Consider the following 19576-nt stretch of genomic DNA (forward strand, 5'->3'; position numbering starts at 1 on the left):
ATTTAAACTGTGTTGTAGGAATATTAACTTAATTGGCAGTTTTAACTCTGCTCTTCAGTAACTTGAACTGAAGTTAGTGTTTGCAGAATTTTGTTATTTGCTAGTAACTACAGGTGTGGTGGTAGCCACATTCTTTGATTTCCTGTCCTTGCCTATTTAAGTGGTACAGTGTGAAATATTTTCTGCTTAAAAACCTCAGCTTTGGCCGGCTAAGAACTTGGTTATATTCAACTGGACGTATAAGAGAATTTAAGTACCTTTATCTGCACTTTTTTAAAAAAAATACAGCATTTAATTTGATTTAAACTGTGTTGTAGGAATATTAACTGAACTGGCAGTTTTAACTCTGCTCTTCAGTAACTTGAACTGAAGTTAGTGTTTGCTGAATTTTGTTATTTGCTAGTAATTACAGGTGTGGGGTAGCCACATTCTTTGATTTCCTGTCCTTGCCTATTTAAGTGGTACAGCGTGAAATATTTTCTGCTTAAAAACCTCAGCTTTGGCCGGCTAAGAACTTGGTTATATTCAACTGGACGTATAAGAGAATTTAAGTACCTTTATCTGCACTTTTTAAAAAAAAAAAATACAGCATTTAATTTGATTTAAACTGTGTTGTAGGAATATTAACTGAAATGGCAGTTTTAACTCTAATCTTAGTGGCCTTGAAACTGCCCGCCCCTCAGCCTGCCTCTGGGCCCATCTCATTTGCTCACTCAACTGAGTGCAGTGAGATCATATTCTGATTTCAGGCACTCCTACTGTGTACAAAGAGAGCATCTGGGAAATAGACCAAAAAAAATTAAGCTTATTTCCTGCCTTTCCTGTTAAGTGGTATAGACTATTTGTAGGCTTCTGAGCCCCCAAGCCCTTCTGTGTTTGAGGGAAGCCTTCTAGCTTGTTTTTTTTCTTATAACTAGCCAGTTTTCTAGTTTCAGCACTCAAATCTGTTTCTCTGATCTCAGCACTTGTTCAGATTAAAAAAAAAAAAATTTTCATCTGCTTTTATTGTACTTGTGTTTCTACCTACTTCATTTTACTTTTGCATCATCTTAAAAATACTCAATTGTATTTATTACTGCTTGGTGTAACTCATTCTAAGCCTTTTGGTTTAAACACTTGGGCTTTGGACCAGTTGTTTTGCACTGAGAGGGTTTGTGGTCTGCACTGTAGTGGCAGAACAGGCAGCTTACATCCTTCTAGGTTGGGAACTACTGATTGAGGGCCCAGTGTCTGTTATTCTAAAAGTGTATTAATTCTGGTTTAAGCACTTGGGCTTTCAGGCCAGTTATTTTACATTAAGAGGGTTCGTGGTCTGCACTCTTGTGGGAGGAGAGGCTGGACTCTGCCCTTCTGAGCTGGGAATTTCTGGTTAAAGGCTTATAGTGCATGCATATCTGAACTGCTTCTTACTGAAGTTGGTGCGCCTTGTTTGCTGTGGCATAGACTGGATTCGGGCCTGCTGGATCTATCTTTGTTTGTGTAACTTGAGCACTAATCCAGACATTCTCTAAAGTATTCAGTTGTATTTATTACTGCTTGGTTGTAACTTGATTAAAGTGTAGCTATCATTCTAAGTCTTTTGGATTAAGCACTTGGGCTTCAGACCAGTTGTTTTACATTAGGAAGGTTTGTGGCAAGCACTGTGGTGGCAGGACAGGTAGCTTTCGTCCTTCTAAGTTGGGAACTGCTGATTGAGAGCCCAGTGTCCAAGTGTATTAGTTCTGGTTTAAGCACTTGGGCTTCAGGCCAGTTATTTTACATTAAGAAGGTTCGTGGTCTGCACTCTTGTGGGAGAAGAGGCTGGACTCTGCCCTTTTGAGCTGGGAATTTCTGGTTAAAGGTTTATAGTGCCTGAATATTTGAACTGTATCTTACTGAAATTGGTACACCTTGTTTGCTGTAGCATAGACTAGATCCAGGCCTGCTGAATCTAGCTTTGTTTATATGCTTGTTGTTTGTTTGCTTATTTTTTCCCTGGAACGCTAATTCCACCTAATACGCGGCTTCTCAGCGCTTCTGTGGATCACTAGTGATATCTGCATTGCTTACTGTACTTATTTCCTTGTTTCACTTGAAAGAAAGTTACTGTTTGTCGTTTTTGCATTTAGTTACTTGTAATACATTGCACTCAAGTTACCTGGCACTTGCTCACTAAAGCAATTATATAAGTCAGCACTAAAAATTAAAAGCACTACACCCTCACTCCCCACTGGCCCTTGTTTTCAATTATTAAGGAATTCCCAATATTATTCTAACATGTCCAAAGGTCAGTTGTCAATCTCCTCTCCGGTCCAGCTGATGAATCTGGGAATCTTGAGGCAATGTTATAACTGCCTCATGTACACAGACAACCATCTCCTCCTCCCACATAACACAAATACTTGCAAGAGATGCAGCTATTTAGCCAAACTGGAGGCTGAGCTCTCTCAACTCAGGACTGGCAAGACCAGACAGGAGGAGAAGGCAACTACACACACCACAAAACCAGCCTCACATAATGCTACCACACCACTGAATCAAACACATAAACACACAAAGACATACTCGGAGGCTCTGAGTAAAAATTTACCTAAACAGCAGAGGCCTCCAAAGCAGACACCCAAACAACTGCTACCTCAAGACACCCCACAAGCAACACATAAAGCACAAAATCAGTGTGCAAAGCAGTCACAGCCCTTAAGGCCAAATACAACACCAAACATACTTGTCATAGGTGACTCCATAGTCAGACACACTGACGTCCCACTCACCAGGCTGAACAAGGAGAGGGTCACAGTAAGCTGCCTATCGGGCGCTAGAATCCGCCACATAACACAAGCACTGGGGTCACTCCACGGCAAGTACAAATATGACACAGTCATTGTCCATGCTGGTGTGAACGACCTGAGACGTACCTCCCTGGACTACATGAAAAGAGACATAGAGGAGCTCTCTGATTATGTAGCCCAGGCAGGTATGACCCTGACCCTGAGCAGTATCCTTCCTTCACCAAGAATGATGCCACAATATAGAGACAAGATGATCAGCTTTAACAATTGGCTTAATGTCTGGTGTCATTCAAAGGGGATCCAGTGTCTGTCTGCCTGGGATGACATGCTTGACAAGCCACGCTGCTTTGCAAGGGATGGCTTGCACCTGTCACGCCTGGGATTCCGGATATTGGCTAAGGCTCTTGCCACCCCCATAGTGCCTTTTTTAGGCAAGGCTCAAATTCTAAACCTACCACCCTAGAAAACAAAAATGGAAAGAAACTGAGGGTAATGCTGCTAAATGCCAGAAGTCTAAATCTCAAAATGCACGCACTCGAGGCCCTTCTCAGTATGGAGAACATCAATGTCTGTGCTGTAACTGAAACCTGGTTCAAGGCTCCTGAGAGCACCCCGGCACTATTAGGTTTTACCTCATATCATGCGTTCCGGCCCCAAAACCCAGACCACACCACAAAAGGAGGAGGTGTATCCATATTCATAAAGGATACCCACACCTCCAAGTTGGTGGCAACGCACGAAGCTTCGGAAACCATCCAGGTGCAACTAACCATAGGCAAAACTGCTCTACAAATTGTAGCATGCTACAGGCCACCCTCTCAAACTCAGGAACCCCACACAGCCTTCCTGAAGACACTGGAGGGTATAAATGTATCTCCAAACACCATTATATTGGGTGACTTTAACTACCCGAATATAGACTGGGAACATTATTCAAGCCCTAACTTTCTAGCCCAACGGTTCCTGGAGTTCATAAATTCAAATGCCATGGAACAGCTAGTCACTGTTCCCACGAGAGGAGAAAATATAGTAGATCTCATTATCACAAACATGGGGACAAAATGCTCCACACCGGAAGTATATCCCTCATTGGTGAGATCTGATCATAAACTAATCTCACTGGAAATCCACATCCCGCCCCCACCCCAAACAAAAAAGACCACAGTGAAGAACTTCTCTAAAGCAAACTTCACACTACTCAAGACTGGTGTGGTATCTTTCAAGGCCCCTGAGCCAGTGGAAGCCACAACCCAAGCTGCGGAAGCCCTTACAAATGCCTTCTATGAACACCTCCAGGACTGCATGGATCAGGCAATCCCAAATAAAACCAAGACTCTTTCCACAAAGGGCAAACATCCAGTCTGGTGGACCCCAGCCATTAACAAACTTTACAATAAGAGGAGAAAGCTATTACATGATAGAACAAAATCCATAAAAGGGAAGTCACCCCTGATCATTATTAGTAAAAAAATACGAGCACTCATAAAATCAACTAAGGCCAATTTTGAGAGAGAAATTGCCATGGATTCAAAGGACAATCATAAGGCCTTTTTCAGCTATGTTAGGAACCTGGGTGGAAACTCCCAGACATGCTCAGAATTAGTCCAAAATGATACAAAAATCACTGAATCCACAGACATTGCCAACATACTGGCAGACAGGTTCAGTGCAAACTTCACCCCCCTCTCCCCCCCTAAAGGAGAGATAACTATCCCAACGAAGTGTAGCCTCCCAGACATCTCAAATGCGCAGGTGAAAGCTGCTCTCTCTAAAGCTAAAAACACAGCATCAATGGGACCGGATGGTGTCCCCGGCTGTGTGCTACATGAGCTAAATGAGGAATTAAACCCGCACATAAGGCAGCTGTTTAATCTCAGCCTTACCACAGGATATGTGCCCAAGGAGTGGCGTACGGCAGCTGTGGTCCCACTCCACAAAGGCGGTGCCTCTACAGACCCTGGTAATTACCGCCCCATAAGCTTAACAAGTTTAGTCTGCAAAGCTATGGAGAGGATCATAATGGAGCTCGTAAACAAAGATATAGGGGACTTGCAGACATTGGACCCAACCCAGTTTGGCTTCGTCAAGGGCAGATCATGCCTTTTGAACTTGGTTGACTTCTTCGAAACAGTCACCAAGGCCATTGATGAGGGAAAGGCAGTCCATACAGCCTACCTTGACCTTGCAAAGGCTTTCGACACAATACCCCACTCGGGTATTGTAGAAAAACTTACCAGCTTAAATGTAAACCCATATGTCACAAGATGGGTTGCAAACTGGCTTAAGGACAGAACCCACAGGGTTAGAGTTGCTGGCGCTATGTCAGACTCCAAGCCGGTCACAAGTGGTGTCCCACAGGGCTCGGTCCTTGGCTCCCTATTTTCGGCATCTATTTCTCAGAAGTACAGGCCAACATGGGAGGACTTTGACTGACAAAGTTTGCAGATGACTGCAAACTGGGCGCCATAGTGGAAAGTGCATCGGACACGGATATCCTTCAGAAGGGACTCACGGAAACAGATAGCTGGTGCCAGAGCCATGGCCTGAAGTTAAACGCCAAAAAATGGATAGTCATACCCTTCAGGAAAAACAAGGTAACCCCAAGCTACCATATAGGTGGCAATCCACTAAGCACAGAAGAGGTTATCAGGGACCTGGGGACCCAGGTTGACAGTGGCCTTTCTTTTGACACTCACGTTGCTAAAGTGGTTAGAAAGACCTTCTACATTGCCCACCTGATCATGAAGGGATCCACATCCAGATCTAGTGAGGCCATTGTTCCCCTGTACTCTTCACTTATCAGACCAATGATCAAGTACAATGCCCCATTCGGGATGTATCTCACCCGACATCTGCAGCAATTGGAGAGACCCCAAAAGTTCCTCACCAAAAGGATAAAGGGACTCCAAAATCTGTCATATGCTGCCAGATTGAAGAAACTCCAGCTCTATTCAGTCGCATACCATCTGCTCAGAGGTGACATGTGCCTGACATACAAGGCCATGTCCAACCCGGAATTAATGGACATGCTCCACCTCAAAAAATCCAAATCCACCAAAACCACTAGAGCAAGTGACTTAAACCTTAGCACGGATATAAATAGGATGTGCTGGAGGGATAGATTTATCACTCAGAGACTCCCTATGCTGTGGAATAAAATCCAGGTCCATGTGAGGCAGAGCACCTCGCTGGCTCTTTTCAAGAGAAATCTTGACCTGTGGATGGGAGATAGATCGTAGGTTTACCCCGGGAATCATCTCTGTGTCACTGCTGGACAGAAGCACAACAAACTAATGGGCACAGTATTTTTTCATATAAGGGGTGGCGTAAGCCACAAAACTTTGGGCTAGGCTTATAAATGCCTTAGGGCAGATAGCCTAGTATAAACCTATGAACCTATGAACCTATATATATATATATATATATATATATATATATATATATATATATGTATACACACTAACCCCAGTATCTCACTACAGTGGGGAAGAGGGCATATTTCCCCACAATGGGCAAGTGTTTACTTGCCCTGGGAAAAACTGCATGTTTAGGGATTTCAGTTTTCTTTATTTTCATCTCGCAAAAATAACGTTTGAGTATATGGGCTTTTGACCAAACAAAGTAGACCCCCTTCTGCATACATCTGTCACATTATGGATTTTGTTTTATGGATTTTGTTTTATTAATGCTTTCATTTTGCAGTTTCTTAGCCCTCCTGCAACAACCATTTGATTGGCACTCCCATTAAGAAGGGAAAACTGGCAGCACAGAGGATTAAGGCTAGGAAATGTCAACAGGCTGCTTTATGTAGCCAAGGAATTGATGCTTTCTGCCTTCATTTGTCTACTGTTTGACTCTGAGCAAGTCACTTAATCAGACAGTGTTTCTGGGTTACCCCTGAAAAGGGACACTTCTGTCCAGTGGGCATACCTAGTTAACAAATAAATAAAAAAAGGGAAGTGCAATTTTTAGGTGTTGTTATGTGATAAACAATGAACATTTCTGAAATAAGCAGCTTGCTGTGAGCTGTAGTGTAGGAAGTCTGGGTGAGGTCCGCATCCCAATCCATCAAGAAAGTTAGATTGGTTTAGTTGGTTGATAACATTTCCATCTTATACTTTGCCATTGTTTTCAGCACTTAAGTGTGATGGTCTTTGAATTAATTAGTACATTTATGTTTTCTGTCAGTAAAAAAAAAACAACCACTGGAGTATATAATCTTTTATCTGTCATGACAGTATATGTTTTGATTTTGGGGGATTTACTTACACTGTATTTCACAGTTACTGAGTAATCTTTCTATCAAGTAAATATTGTTTTCTGGAAAAACAGTCTGGAAAATAACAAATCTTTGCAGTGTATTTAAGTATGGTAGTATTTCTTTTGAAGTTTTACTTATAAATTAATATCTTTCTATTCCGTCTGTTCTGTACATAGAGAAAACGTCACATGTGTTGAATGCCTTTTGCTTCTTCTGGCTGTATCCTGAAACATGAGACAGTGTACTCCATCAGGAATTTCAGCTGATTTAGTTATCCTCCTCTGGAATCTGCAACTCAGATTTTGTTTCCATGGTCTTTATACTAGCTAAAAGAATAGCAAAGGTATTGCTAAATTTGATAGATATGGATCAGTGTGGTTTTGTGGTGGGGAAGCAAACATTTGACAACATTAGTAGAACACTGATGATCCACAGGGAAACAGAATGCAAGAAAATACCTATGTTCTTGGTGGGTCTTGATGCAGAGAAAACATTTGACAGAGTAAGGGATTTTATGAGTATGGTATTGGAAGCATTTGCATTCCTGATACAATAATATGGTTAATTAGAAAGCTATATGAAGGAGCAGAGGCAAGAATTATAGTGGAGTTGTCCTCTCAGATCAGCTGTGTTTGAACAGAGGAATCAGGCAGGGGTGTCTTCTTTCATCTTTGTTATTTGCTTTATATTTAGGGGCATTAGCAAAGAAAATAAGGGGCTGAGAAAGAGAAGGATGTCATTTGGTATGGTAATCAAAAAACGTTACATTATTTGCAGATGATATTATTTTGTACTAATAAATCCAGAAAAGTATCTCAGTGTTTCAAGTCTTTTTGAGGTGTAAAATTAATGAAGATAAAACAAAGGCTATAGCCGTAAGTTATGTACCCAAACAAGAATTGGTTCAGCAATACCCATATTTATGGGGACATGGTAAGATGAAGTATTTAAGAGTATTAATTAAAAAATGCTTCTGTTATGGCAGCTAAGTATATGTGGGAAGAGACTAAACAAAAGATAATAAAAATTGAGAAACTGCAAACTCTTATTTATGGATCTGGCTAGTAAGATACAAGCAGTGAAAATGTTTTAGTCCCTTTAGTCTTCTTGTATATAGGTCAGCAATATTTTTATCAACCTGAGGAAAATTTGTGGACAATAATTAATAAAGAATTGAAGAAATTTATATGGGAGGGAAGAACGGCAAGAGTTAAGTGGGATAAGTTGATCCTTCCAGTAGACCAAGGTGGTTTAGGTTTACCTGATTTGAAGGGATATTTTAGAGCTACACAGCTAAGGCTCATATGCATAACACAAGCAGAAGGTTATAATTCAAAATGGAAAGAGATGATGATGATGATGATGAAGAAGCAAGGGGGATTTCGAGAAAGAGAGAGAGATGGATTTTGAATGCAGATCCTTAAGGCGACTAATAACAACCATACAGACTGTTGTATTCATAAAGTAGCAGGAAGTATTCTAAGAACTAAGCCATTACGAGAATGGAGAAAGGACATTTTGCCAATACGGATGAGTGCATTTAGGAGTACAGAAAATAGACAAGAGGGGGCTGGAATTTACAGGAGAAACCTGACAAAGAAACCAAGATATTGTGAGCAAATAACTCAGGCAGCAAAGCTGAGTGGGATGAGGCCAAGAATACATTTAGATTGCAGGCTCGAAACTGCCTTCTCTACCAGGGCTTGATTAAAATGAAACACCTGCTCTGGTAGAATTTTTAGTTGAATTTAGAACAGAAGCAGCTGTTAGAAAATGGGTAATTAGTAGGGCATATAAATATTGCTTGATAACTATAAGAATCAATCAGAACTGGTTAGAAAAGTTTGAGAAGAGAGACTGGAAATGCAATTCACAAGAAAACAATGGGCCAACATATGTATGGTTCCTAATTATGTAACCAAGTCCAGAAGGTTTAGCATCTTTGCTTGGAAGTGTTTGCATAAATATTGTTATACTCCAAGCAGACTTCAAAGAAGGTAGTTAGCAGATGTTGGAGGTGTGATGGAGAAAAAAGAGGTAACTGGGAACATATGTTTTGGGAATGTAATGAGTTGACAGATTTTAAAAATTCCCTAAATAGTACTCTATCAGAAATATTGGGTGAGGAAATGGGTGTAAGAAAATGATTATTTTGAGCTGGGATACAGGATCTGAATTGCCTAGATATAATAAGGCCTTATTAAGTGTAATTCTTTTGGCTGCCAAAAAATTGCTAGAAAATGAAAACCATAGTTTACACCAACTGTATATGAGGTGCTGAATGTTATAAAGGAGATAAAAGAACTGGAAGAGGGATCTTTAGAAAAGGGAAGAAGTAAATTACATAAAAATGAATGGAATTTGTGAGAACAACACATGCAGAATACTGTTTAGGAGGAGGAGTGAGTGAGGTTTAAGGGAAGCAGGAATTCAGCAATTTTTTTGTAATGGGCTGATGATAGTAGCAAAAAATATATGTGCTGCATATTGTTTTTAAATGGAAAATGTTAAAATGGTTTGTTTTCTTTTCTATTAATGTATGTTTGCCTATGACTTAAGTGATAATTTAATAAAGATGTTAAAAAACAGTATTTCCTCCTAGGTTACATTGGCTTCTACAGTCAACTGTGTTGTATTGCATTGCATTGTACTGTAGAGTCTGTTAACACCAGTTTAATTAACATATGCCAGACATGTTTTCCTTACAATAGTTGTGTTGCAGTGTAAGTGTCATATAATGCTTTTCTGTAATTTTACTTAAACAGATTCTACTGGAAAAGGTTCAGTGGATCTGCTCTTACTTTTTGTTATCTGCCTTTGCAGCCTTTAGTAAAGCAAGACAGTCTGGATGCATTCAATGAGAAGGATCCTTTTAAAAATGATGACGTTGGGGGTGATGAGGAGGAGGAGGATACAGACAGTGGAATTGAGGGAGAGTTGGAGCCTCTGGAGAGAGACATAATCATACAGCCCCCACCACCACCACGGCTACCCATTGAACGTGTGTCCTTTCCCAAGGGGCTTCCATGGGCACCCAAAGTAAGGTACTGCTGCTCTTTATAGGTTTTATATGACCAGTTACAGTTGTTTAAGGTTTCTTTTGTGACCAAGAATAGAGGTGGAAGAGTAGAATTGCAAGGTCAGTAGCAAAACTAAAATTGTAGTAAAATGCAAGATTTATACATAAAATGTGAAATGTCACTGGTGACTCTCAGTTGATTTTTAATGTTGGGTTACTGACTAAATGAGTTGTGCTGCTGCAGTAAAGGACTTTCATATACAATGCTAATGTACTAAACAGTTCAGAATGAATTAAAAAGTCATACAGATGCAGTTTGTGCTGAAAGGTGCAAAAGAAAACAAAATAGAAGAGGCAGACCACATGCATTTGAAGAAACTAAGTTGTTATTGAAGAATTCAAATATTATCCGTAGAAATGCTCTGTGTTTATCTCATTTGTCATATACAACATCAGTTGTTCATTATTGTTGTCCATATTAATATGGGTGCTTTTTTCTTGGTTTACTCATATAACACAAGATATGAAGTAGTTCTCTTCATTTGGTCTTTAATCTGTGGGTTCCCGGATCCGTATCAGATCCGACTCGGCCGCATATTCAGCATCTGATCCAAGCTGAAAGCTCCTCCCCTTACCCATAATGCTCATGTCTCCTTCCTCCCTTCAGATCAAGTTTGCTGCCTAATCCAGTACTATCACCCGACCCAACAGAGACTTGTCCATACAAGAAAGCAACACAAGGATAAGAGCCACCTTATGGTGACCACCTCCCTAATTTATAGGAAGCACCCACAGTTCACACAAGGCCAGGGGAAGGAAGGAGGGATGGTTGAAGACAAATGAAGAACAACTACTCAGATGGAATGTTATGGTGAGTACATAACTTCTTTACCCTAAGTAGTTGTCTTCATTTGGTCTTCAACCTGTGAGACAGAGTCCCCAGTTACCAGACATCTGGAAGGCCCTCATGGAAGGATATTCCAGAGCACGGTGGAGCCAAAGGATGCCTTGTTCCTGGATACAATGTCCAATTTGTAATGTGAGATGAAGCTATGGGATGTGGACCAAGTGACCACAGAACAAATATCATTTAATGAAACTCTGGACCAGAAAGCTGCTTGATGTGGCCATAGACCTGGTGGAATGCTCTTTCACCTGACTTGGCGTGAAAATCCCCCTGACTGAATACGCCCAAATGATACATTGAGAAATCCAATGGGCAATGATAACTTTAGAGATTGGTTTCCCTAAAAAGGGTTTGGAGTAGGAAATTAAAAGTTGGTCAGATTTTTGAAAGGTTTTTGTCCTGTGCAATTAGAAATATAACTGTCTATGCACGTCTAGTAAATGCAATTTGTATTCTCCCTTGTTTTGAAAATTTGGAAAGAAGACTGGGAGGTTGATTACCTCATTAATGTTGGCCTCTGAAGCTACTTTAGGTAGAAAGGACAGATTAGTATGCAAAGACACCCTGTCCTTGTGAAAAATCATATAAAGGGCTTTGATCGATAGAGCTTGAAGTTCCGAAACTCTCTTGGCGGAAGTAATGGCAACAAGAAAAGCAGTCTTCTATGATAGAAATTGCATGTTTACTAAAGCTGCAGGTTCAAAAGGAGGTGAAACTAAGGCTTGAAGTACTAGGCTAAGATCCCACGGTGGCATAGGATTTTTTAACGGGGGTCGAAGAAGAAAGGTACCTTTGAGGAAGGCCTTACAAAGCTCTGAAGATGCTAAGGAAGCCATATTCTCCCCCACATGACAATTAGAAATTGCCGCAGGTTGAGTTGTGACTGTAGAAAAACTGGCACCTTGTTGAAAAATTCCAGATAAAAATTCCAACACAGCAGAAACTGGAGCCGTGAAAGGATCTAATGCACACTGAAAGGCCCATATAGACAAAGGTTTCCATTTACTGGAGTACACTTTTCTGGTGGAAGACTTATGAGCCGCCACTAGAATTCTTTTGATGGGAGAGGATAATCCGGGAGTCCTGACTATCATGGGAACTGGAGCAGCCAAGCAGTGAGCTTTAGACTGTCCAGGTCTGGATGGGGAATCCCTGAGGAATGATATGTGATCCAGAACTGGATCCAACGTCCATGGTGGAGCCACCAGTTGGTGGAGCCACCAGATGAGACCTCAGAGAGGGAAACCAGACTTGGTGAGGCCAGAATGTGGCAATGAGGATAACTAAGCTCCCCAGCCTGCAAGCTTTCTGAAGAAATTTTGATATTAAGGGAAGAGGAGAATAAGCATACAGAAGACCAGGGGGCCAAGCATGAATCAGAGCATCTCTGGGGGCTTCCCCCTGAGGGGGATTCAGAGCAAAGAACTCACTGCATTTCACATGGAAGGAGAGGTGAATAGATTGCAGCAAGGCTGATCCTACTTTTGAAAGACCTGTTCTGCTACTGAAGGATTCAGAGACCACTCCTGAGGCATCAGAATAGATCTGCTGAGCCTGTCTGCTAGAATGTTAGACCTCCTTGGAATGTGCATTGCCACCAGAAAATAGCCAGTGGAGATCGCCCATTCCCATACTATCATGGCCTCACGACATAGGGGATAAGATCTGGTTCTCCCCCTGTTTGCTGATGTACTAGACCACCAACATATTTTCTGTCTGGATAGCAATCATTCTTGAAGGAAGATGGGCATGGAGAGCCTGCAATGCTAAGAGCACTGCACTCATCTCCAGGACGTTGATATGCAGATTGGTCTCATAATGGACCATGTGCCTTGAACTGTCCTTCCCGAGCAGTGCCCCCCCAGCTGGGAGGCATCCGTAGTCACCATGGCAATGGGAAAAGGTGGGAGAAAGGGACGTCCCTGAACCAGGTCAGAGGAAAGTATCCACCACTGAAGAGAGTCCCTGCACACTCGAGAAATTCAGACAGGATGAGCCAATGGAAGGTCTAACAGGGTCCATTGTACTGAAAGTGCCCACTGAAGGATCCGCATGTGAAGATGCGCCAAGGGCAAGAGATTGATAGTGGCTGCCATGGACCCCAATGCCCTTAATACTACTGCTGTCGGGGACTGAGTTTGAAGAATGCAAAGCACATGTAGCTTGAGACTATGTATTCTGTCTGGAATAAGAAACACTCTGATTCGAATTGTGTCTAATCATGCACCATGAAGTCTAATGTTTGGACAGGGGTCAGAGATGATTTGTTGAGATTGATAGTAATGCCTAACCTCTGGGCTAGAAGAAGAAAACAATCCCTTGCTTGACAAATTTGATGCCTGGAAGGGGCAGCGAGGAGCCAGTTGTCCAGATAGGGAAATACCTGAATGCCCTGGAGTCTCAGGTGAGCCGCTACTACTGGCATCACTTTGGTAAACACCCTGAGGCTGTGGTGAGACCAAAGGGGAGTACTCTGAACTGATAATGACAGTTTCCCCAGCCTGATATGTCTAGCTGTGGTGTACATTGACAGGAGAAACAAGTGTTTCCAAGCACTGAGTGAGATAAAAATGTGGACAGCAGATGATGAAGTCCTAACAGTTAACCTTCGAAGAAGATTCCTAAACAGAGATCCACAGTTCTGTTCTCTGGCTTAAGACATGGGTTGGTGTCAAAGGCATTTTAAAGGTTATATTGGGCATCAGAATGATATATAAAAAGAAGTTAAGTACTCACCATAAGGTTCCATCTGAGTAGTTGTTCTTCATTTGTCTTCAACCTGTGGGTTCTGGGATCTGTATCAGATCTGACTCGGCTGCATATCCAACATCTGTGCTAGTCATTTCTTTTCTGTTGCTTGCACATTTTGGATCTTGAGCCCTATATTTGTTATGGAAAAGTTCTTGTATTCAATACGTAGAAAGCCAAAGTCTTTTAAGTAATCCTGTGGCTGCCAGATCATGAAACAGGATTCATGCAAAAGCTGTCTCTATTGCCTGGACAAGGATGATGATGTCCAACACAGCCATGAATGCTGGTATTTCAACCCAGATACAGAAACTGAAAGAGAAATAGTAGCTGGAGGCGTGCCTGACCTCATTCAAGATAATGGTGGTTGACGATGCCCAGCAGTGGGATCAGCAAGAGGTCACACATGTGATCCCAGGGTGGTGTCATAGCATCAGAAGAAGGCAAATAAGATAAAGGCTAGAGATTAGTCACATCTCCTTTCAGTATATCCATCCTGAAGGATGTGAGGGATCAAGCTTGAGCCCACCACCAGGTGATGATAAGAGACCTGTGAGAGGTGCACTCTCAGCAGCCACTTTGGTGGGTGTGCCCTGAAGAATGTATCTTGTTCTAGTAGTCAGTGTATGCTTATTCTTGACCTGTATCTATTGAGTGGTTGGGCTCTTGACTCTGCTGACAGAAGTTTGGTGGTAGCACTCAGGACCTAATGCTCTTCTCCCTAGACATCACTGAGTCCAGCTGAATACACTGGCCGGTACTGAGTAAGGTTTATTGGTGCCACATAAACAAGCAGGGCTGGAGGATGGGCCTAGACTTTGGCTGAAAGCCACTTGTTCAGCATATATTGAAACCTGTTCTCATGGGTGAGGGAAATTGCATTCCAGGAAGCATGACCTAAATCCAGGACTGTGTCATACATTGCCTTTCTGCCCAAAGGTACACTTCTGAGTGCTTTCCTGGACATCAGAGCCCAGTTGTTCAAATTCTAGCACTTTCTTGTTGCATGTTAGACTCCACATGATTTGGCTGAGCAAAGGTCCACTTAAATGTATTAGGGAGGTGCTCTTTTTCCCTTTGTGTCCTGGAAAGAGGACTCAGCATTCTTTAGAGGCCCTCATCTCAGTTACTAATATGGATGATTAATGCTTCCCTTCTTATAGCTGTCCCCTTTTCATGACCATTTCTTGAGAAAAACCCTCAGTCTGTTGAGTTTCTTCATGGATTTCTCCATGGCCTCCTTACCTTCCCAGCAGAAATGCCTGTAAGAAGAGAGAAAAATGTTGTGTCATCTCGCTCATGGAGCTCATCCTTCAAAATATAACTTTCGCATCCTGAAAATACCAAGATTCCAGTGAGGCATATGCCCTCCACAAACGTGTAAAAGAATTACGTGAAATTCCTGCCAAGATTTCTAGAGCAGACTCCTTCTTGATCTTTTCAGTCAAGCAGAGACTCAGATACCACGTCACCTATATATCTCACCTGTCCAGTTTCTAATCCTCCCTTATAACAAAAATGTGGAGATGATGGCAGCCTTTTCAGATTTTGGGATCAAGGAAGAGGTGGTTAAGACCATTAACATGGCTTATACTGTTGACTTCCATATGACCCCTTGTAATATCAATTGCCTGATCGTATGTCTAGGGTAGGAGTCTCAGGCATGTTTTTGCAAAGAATGGTGTGGCTTAGGCCCCGTTCATGTAAGCTGTTCTGGATTCCCTGTTCTTGAAGGTAGTATCCTGTTTGAGCTGGCATGTGAAAATCTCATTGGGGACCTTCAAAAAAGAAACCAGGCACTGAGGTATTGGTCACTGTAGATGGTTCCTGTGATGCCCTCTAGCCCTTTTTTCTTCCAGGCCATGATATCTCTCCTAGAGAAAGAAGCTCTCTTGTAGAATGAGAAGGGCCCCTCATGCATCAGCCATTCTTTGCTGTCCCAATTAGCCACCCAGGAGAGAAGTACTGACATCCCAGAACTCTCAGTCTTGACTGCTTCCCAGAATTGACGATAGGGAGGTTCTTCACCAGATTTACCCTTACCTTGAGGGACATCACTAAGGAAAGGTGGGCTGTTAACCTGGTCAAAGATATCCTTATCTTAAGAGATTTCATGTCTACCTCCTGGTGAGGATTCTGCTAAAGAAGAAAGCCTCCACAGAATTTTTGATACTGCACAGGCACTACTGTTCATATGAGCCATAGAAATAGGCATCAACAACTTCAACAAGCACATGGGTTATATATGGTTCCAGATTTTTCACACTACAAGGAAGTCATGCTTCTGCTGTCACAGGGTGCTTCAGTGGTGTTACTGGAGATGATGCAGAACTTTTGTTGCATCATTGGCTGTGGTCCTCTTAGGATGTTCCACAAGTTCTTTGTTTGTGGGTTCTACCTTCAGTACAAAGAGTCGCCATTTCTTTTACTGCACTTAAAATTTTTACCAAGGCATTGTCTGTGGTGGCAAAGGCCTAAGGAAGATTGACATCTATGTTCCCCCTACTTGGACAAGTAACTCATGGTGGGCTCAATAACAGACTTCCTAGTAGCATCCTTAGCTTGAGTGCTTCCCTGTTTTCAACCCCCAGAGATCTCCATATACTGGAAGAGGTCATTTCTGATCCTCACTCTGTGGATTGCCTTCATCAGGGCAGAGTTGTACATTCTATTTTTGGTCATTTTAGCAAGCAAAGATGGTTCAAGAGGCTTGACTCTGATTCCATGGGAAAGGACAGAGAAAGCCAAGGACTGGACCTTCCTTAATCCTCTGTGGTTGACGGTAGCCACTCTTCACAGTTCCTTTGCTTGTCTGAGGTTTTTGGTAATACAGTGCGCAGTGAGGTATCAGTGCCTACAATCACCACTCATTTACGCATCATTTTCTGGTGTCAGACTATTGTCACAGGGCTTTGGAGTGGTGGATTATCCTCCACATGTAGAAGTATGACTCTTCCCTTTCTGCAGTAGAACATGTTTAAGGTCTCTAATGGTAGCTGCTTCTCCTGGGGGCTGTTAAGCTTACTTTGGTTCCTTCAAGGATCAGGGAAAATGCACCTCTCAGGTGAAAGGACCCCACACAAACCAGTTGGAGCTGTGGACAGTGTTTCTTGCTATCAAGCTCTGGAAAGGGAACTCTGCCTCTCTTGCATAGTATTAAAGATGTTGTCTTACGGCAACAAATATCTTGACCTCCTTTAAAGCTGGCAGGAATTAAACATCAAATTAGGTCTGGACTATATGGCCTTAATGAACCGTTTTTTATTTCCATTGAGAAAAATATGCAGGAAAAAATTGAGCATTTGGAAGGAGAATTATGTGCCCTACCTACTTTTAACACCAACATTGTAGCTTATAACAATATGCTAGAGAGATTGGCAGCTCTGGATAAAAAACTAGAGCAGCAGAAAAAGAATAAGCTTAACCAGGACATCAATGACTTCCGTTCTGGTAATATCTTTTCCTGGCCTAAGGATACTACAAGGAAAGAGACTGTGAATCGTACTAATCGTACATTACAAGGCTGTTTGTACGAACTTGATCAGTTCCCTGTTTTAGTAACTGATAAAGCTATTACTCATTCTACAAATGTAGATAATGGTGAATTTAATAACTCGGCCACTGGACAAACTACAAGCAATAGTTTAAATGAATCAAAGCATCAAAGTGTTACTGATATAAATGTAGTAGGCGGATCATCCATTCAATGGCAGGATTTTTGACGAGCCTCCACAGTGATCCAATTGAAACTGCCGGAAGCAATACCCAGTCGGAAGAAAGATACAACCAGAGGGAGGTCTTTTTCCAGGAAATGAACCAAAGAAGTGAGCGTTGGCCCACAAGTACGAAACAAAGCACGGAGTTAACGAACATTGACTGCCCAGATTTTAATGTATCAAATGTAAAATTAATCGAAGCAGACATTAAACTGTTGAGCAAAGGTATGACATTCATACCTGCTCAAAAAGACACTGTTGTAAATGCATTAACTGACCTTAAGTTATTTACAAGAAATCTAAATTTGAAATTGCTTTATAAAGACTCTCATATGTCCGTGCCATCAAAATGTAAAAAAAAGTAGCACATTCATTCCATTCAGTAACCCTGTTACAGACTTTCAAAATATTTGTAACAGCTATATAATTTATATGCTGAGGATAAATTTAAAAGATACTATAATTTATCTATAGCTGCATTAGAAGCATTGAAAAGGGTAGAAAAGAACAATGACATCGTTATAAAGGAAGCTGATAAGGGAGGGGGGATTGTTTTAATGAATGTTGCTGATTATAACAATTCTGTGTGTAAACTTCTTTTTGATCCTACTGCATTTAAACAAATTTCTTTCAGTGATGTAGCGCGATGTATTAGTAGAGTTAATATGTCTTTATTCGAACTGCAAATTAATGATGATATTTCTGTTGATTTGTTAAACTATTTTTGCATACCTTGCCCTAAAACACATGTTATATATGGCCTACCCAAGGTACATAAATCTCTTACCAACCCTCCCATGAGACCTATTGTCTCTTGTAGAGGCTGGTTAACAGAGCCTATTTCACTTTATCTGCAAACTATATTAAGTCCTTTTTTAGTCTATGTGAAGAGTTTTATTAAGGATACAGGTGACTTTTTAAGTAAACTTTACATTTGTTATCAAGAAATGAATATGAATCAATGTATTTTTGTAACTCTAGATATAAAATCACTCTTCACTGTTATTCCTAATGATTATGGTAGTAATGCTTTCAAGGATATTTTATGCAGATATAGTAAATACAAGGGCAGAGAAATAGAAATATTGTGTGGATTGGTTGATACAGTGCTAAATAACAATATATTTATTTTTAATGATGTTTTCTATTGTCAAATTACTGGTATTGCAATGGGGACACCTGTTGCAAATACATATGCTAACTTGACTTTAAAATGAATGGGAAGAAAAATATGTGTACAATTGTCCTATTGCATTTAAACCTTATGTTTTGTTTTATAAGCGTTTTGTGGATGCTGTGTTTTTTGCTTAGGGGAGCTCTCCAGAACTGTTAATTTTTTTTAATTATTTAAATACTACTACTACCTTTTTAAAATTTGAAATGACTATTTCAACAAATGAAACACATTTCGTGGATGTACACTTAAGCGCTATATACAATACTTTATGTACACACATTTATAAAAAGAATCCCACAAAAATAAATATTTGCACAGTAATAGTATGCATCCTAACCACACATTTAAAAGTATAGTAAAGAGTCAGTATAGCAGAGTCAACAGAGATGATATATGTATGAACAGTTGCATGACATGAAATATGAATTTCAGCAGAGAGGTTATGACCCTAAATTATTATTAGAAGAAGAGAAAAATGTTCTTGATCAAAGAAAGAGCAATGTTAGACCTTATTTTTCGGCCTCACAAGATAGTACTAATGTTCCTAGATCTACTACGAACCAGCTGAGGTATATTACTACCTTTAGCCGATGTACGCCTGAGGTCAGAAAAATAATTTGTAATAAGTGGGCTATTCTACAAGCCTTACCTGAACTTGCTTATAGAAACTCTACTAGTTTAAAAAATAAATTATGCTATAAAGATCTGTGAACTAAAATGCAAAGGGGACTAGAATTAAATAAAAAGGGCACATTTCCGTGTATGAACTGCTCTGTATGTAATGCCATTTGTAAAGGTAATACATTTATACATCCTGTAACGTAAAAAACTTTTCTGTTACTTGCACAGCAACTTGTAATACTAATAATATTGTTTATTTAGCTACTTGTGATAAATTTCCAAGTTTTTATGTTGGCAAATCAACTAGAAAATTACGTGAGCGTATTATTGAACACAGGTCAGACATTAAAAGAAGTGTC

General features: G+C 40.8%; 1 protein-coding gene across 1 annotated transcript in view; it reads left to right on the forward strand.

Moving 5' to 3' along the window:
- The window catches only part of STRIP2 (striatin interacting protein 2), a 1652725-nt gene that overhangs the window by 1048587 nt on the left and 584562 nt on the right, over positions 1-19576 (forward strand). The window contains exon 10 of the mRNA XM_044088838.1: positions 9853-10073. Within this exon, the coding sequence (XP_043944773.1) occupies positions 9853-10073 (221 nt within the window). The remainder of the gene's footprint in view (positions 1-9852; positions 10074-19576) is intronic.

The sequence above is a fragment of the Protopterus annectens genome, chromosome 11.part0 (assembly GCF_019279795.1).
Source record: "Protopterus annectens isolate FY-2018-M chromosome 11.part0, PAN1.0, whole genome shotgun sequence".
NCBI lineage: Eukaryota > Metazoa > Chordata > Ceratodontiformes > Protopteridae > Protopterus > Protopterus annectens.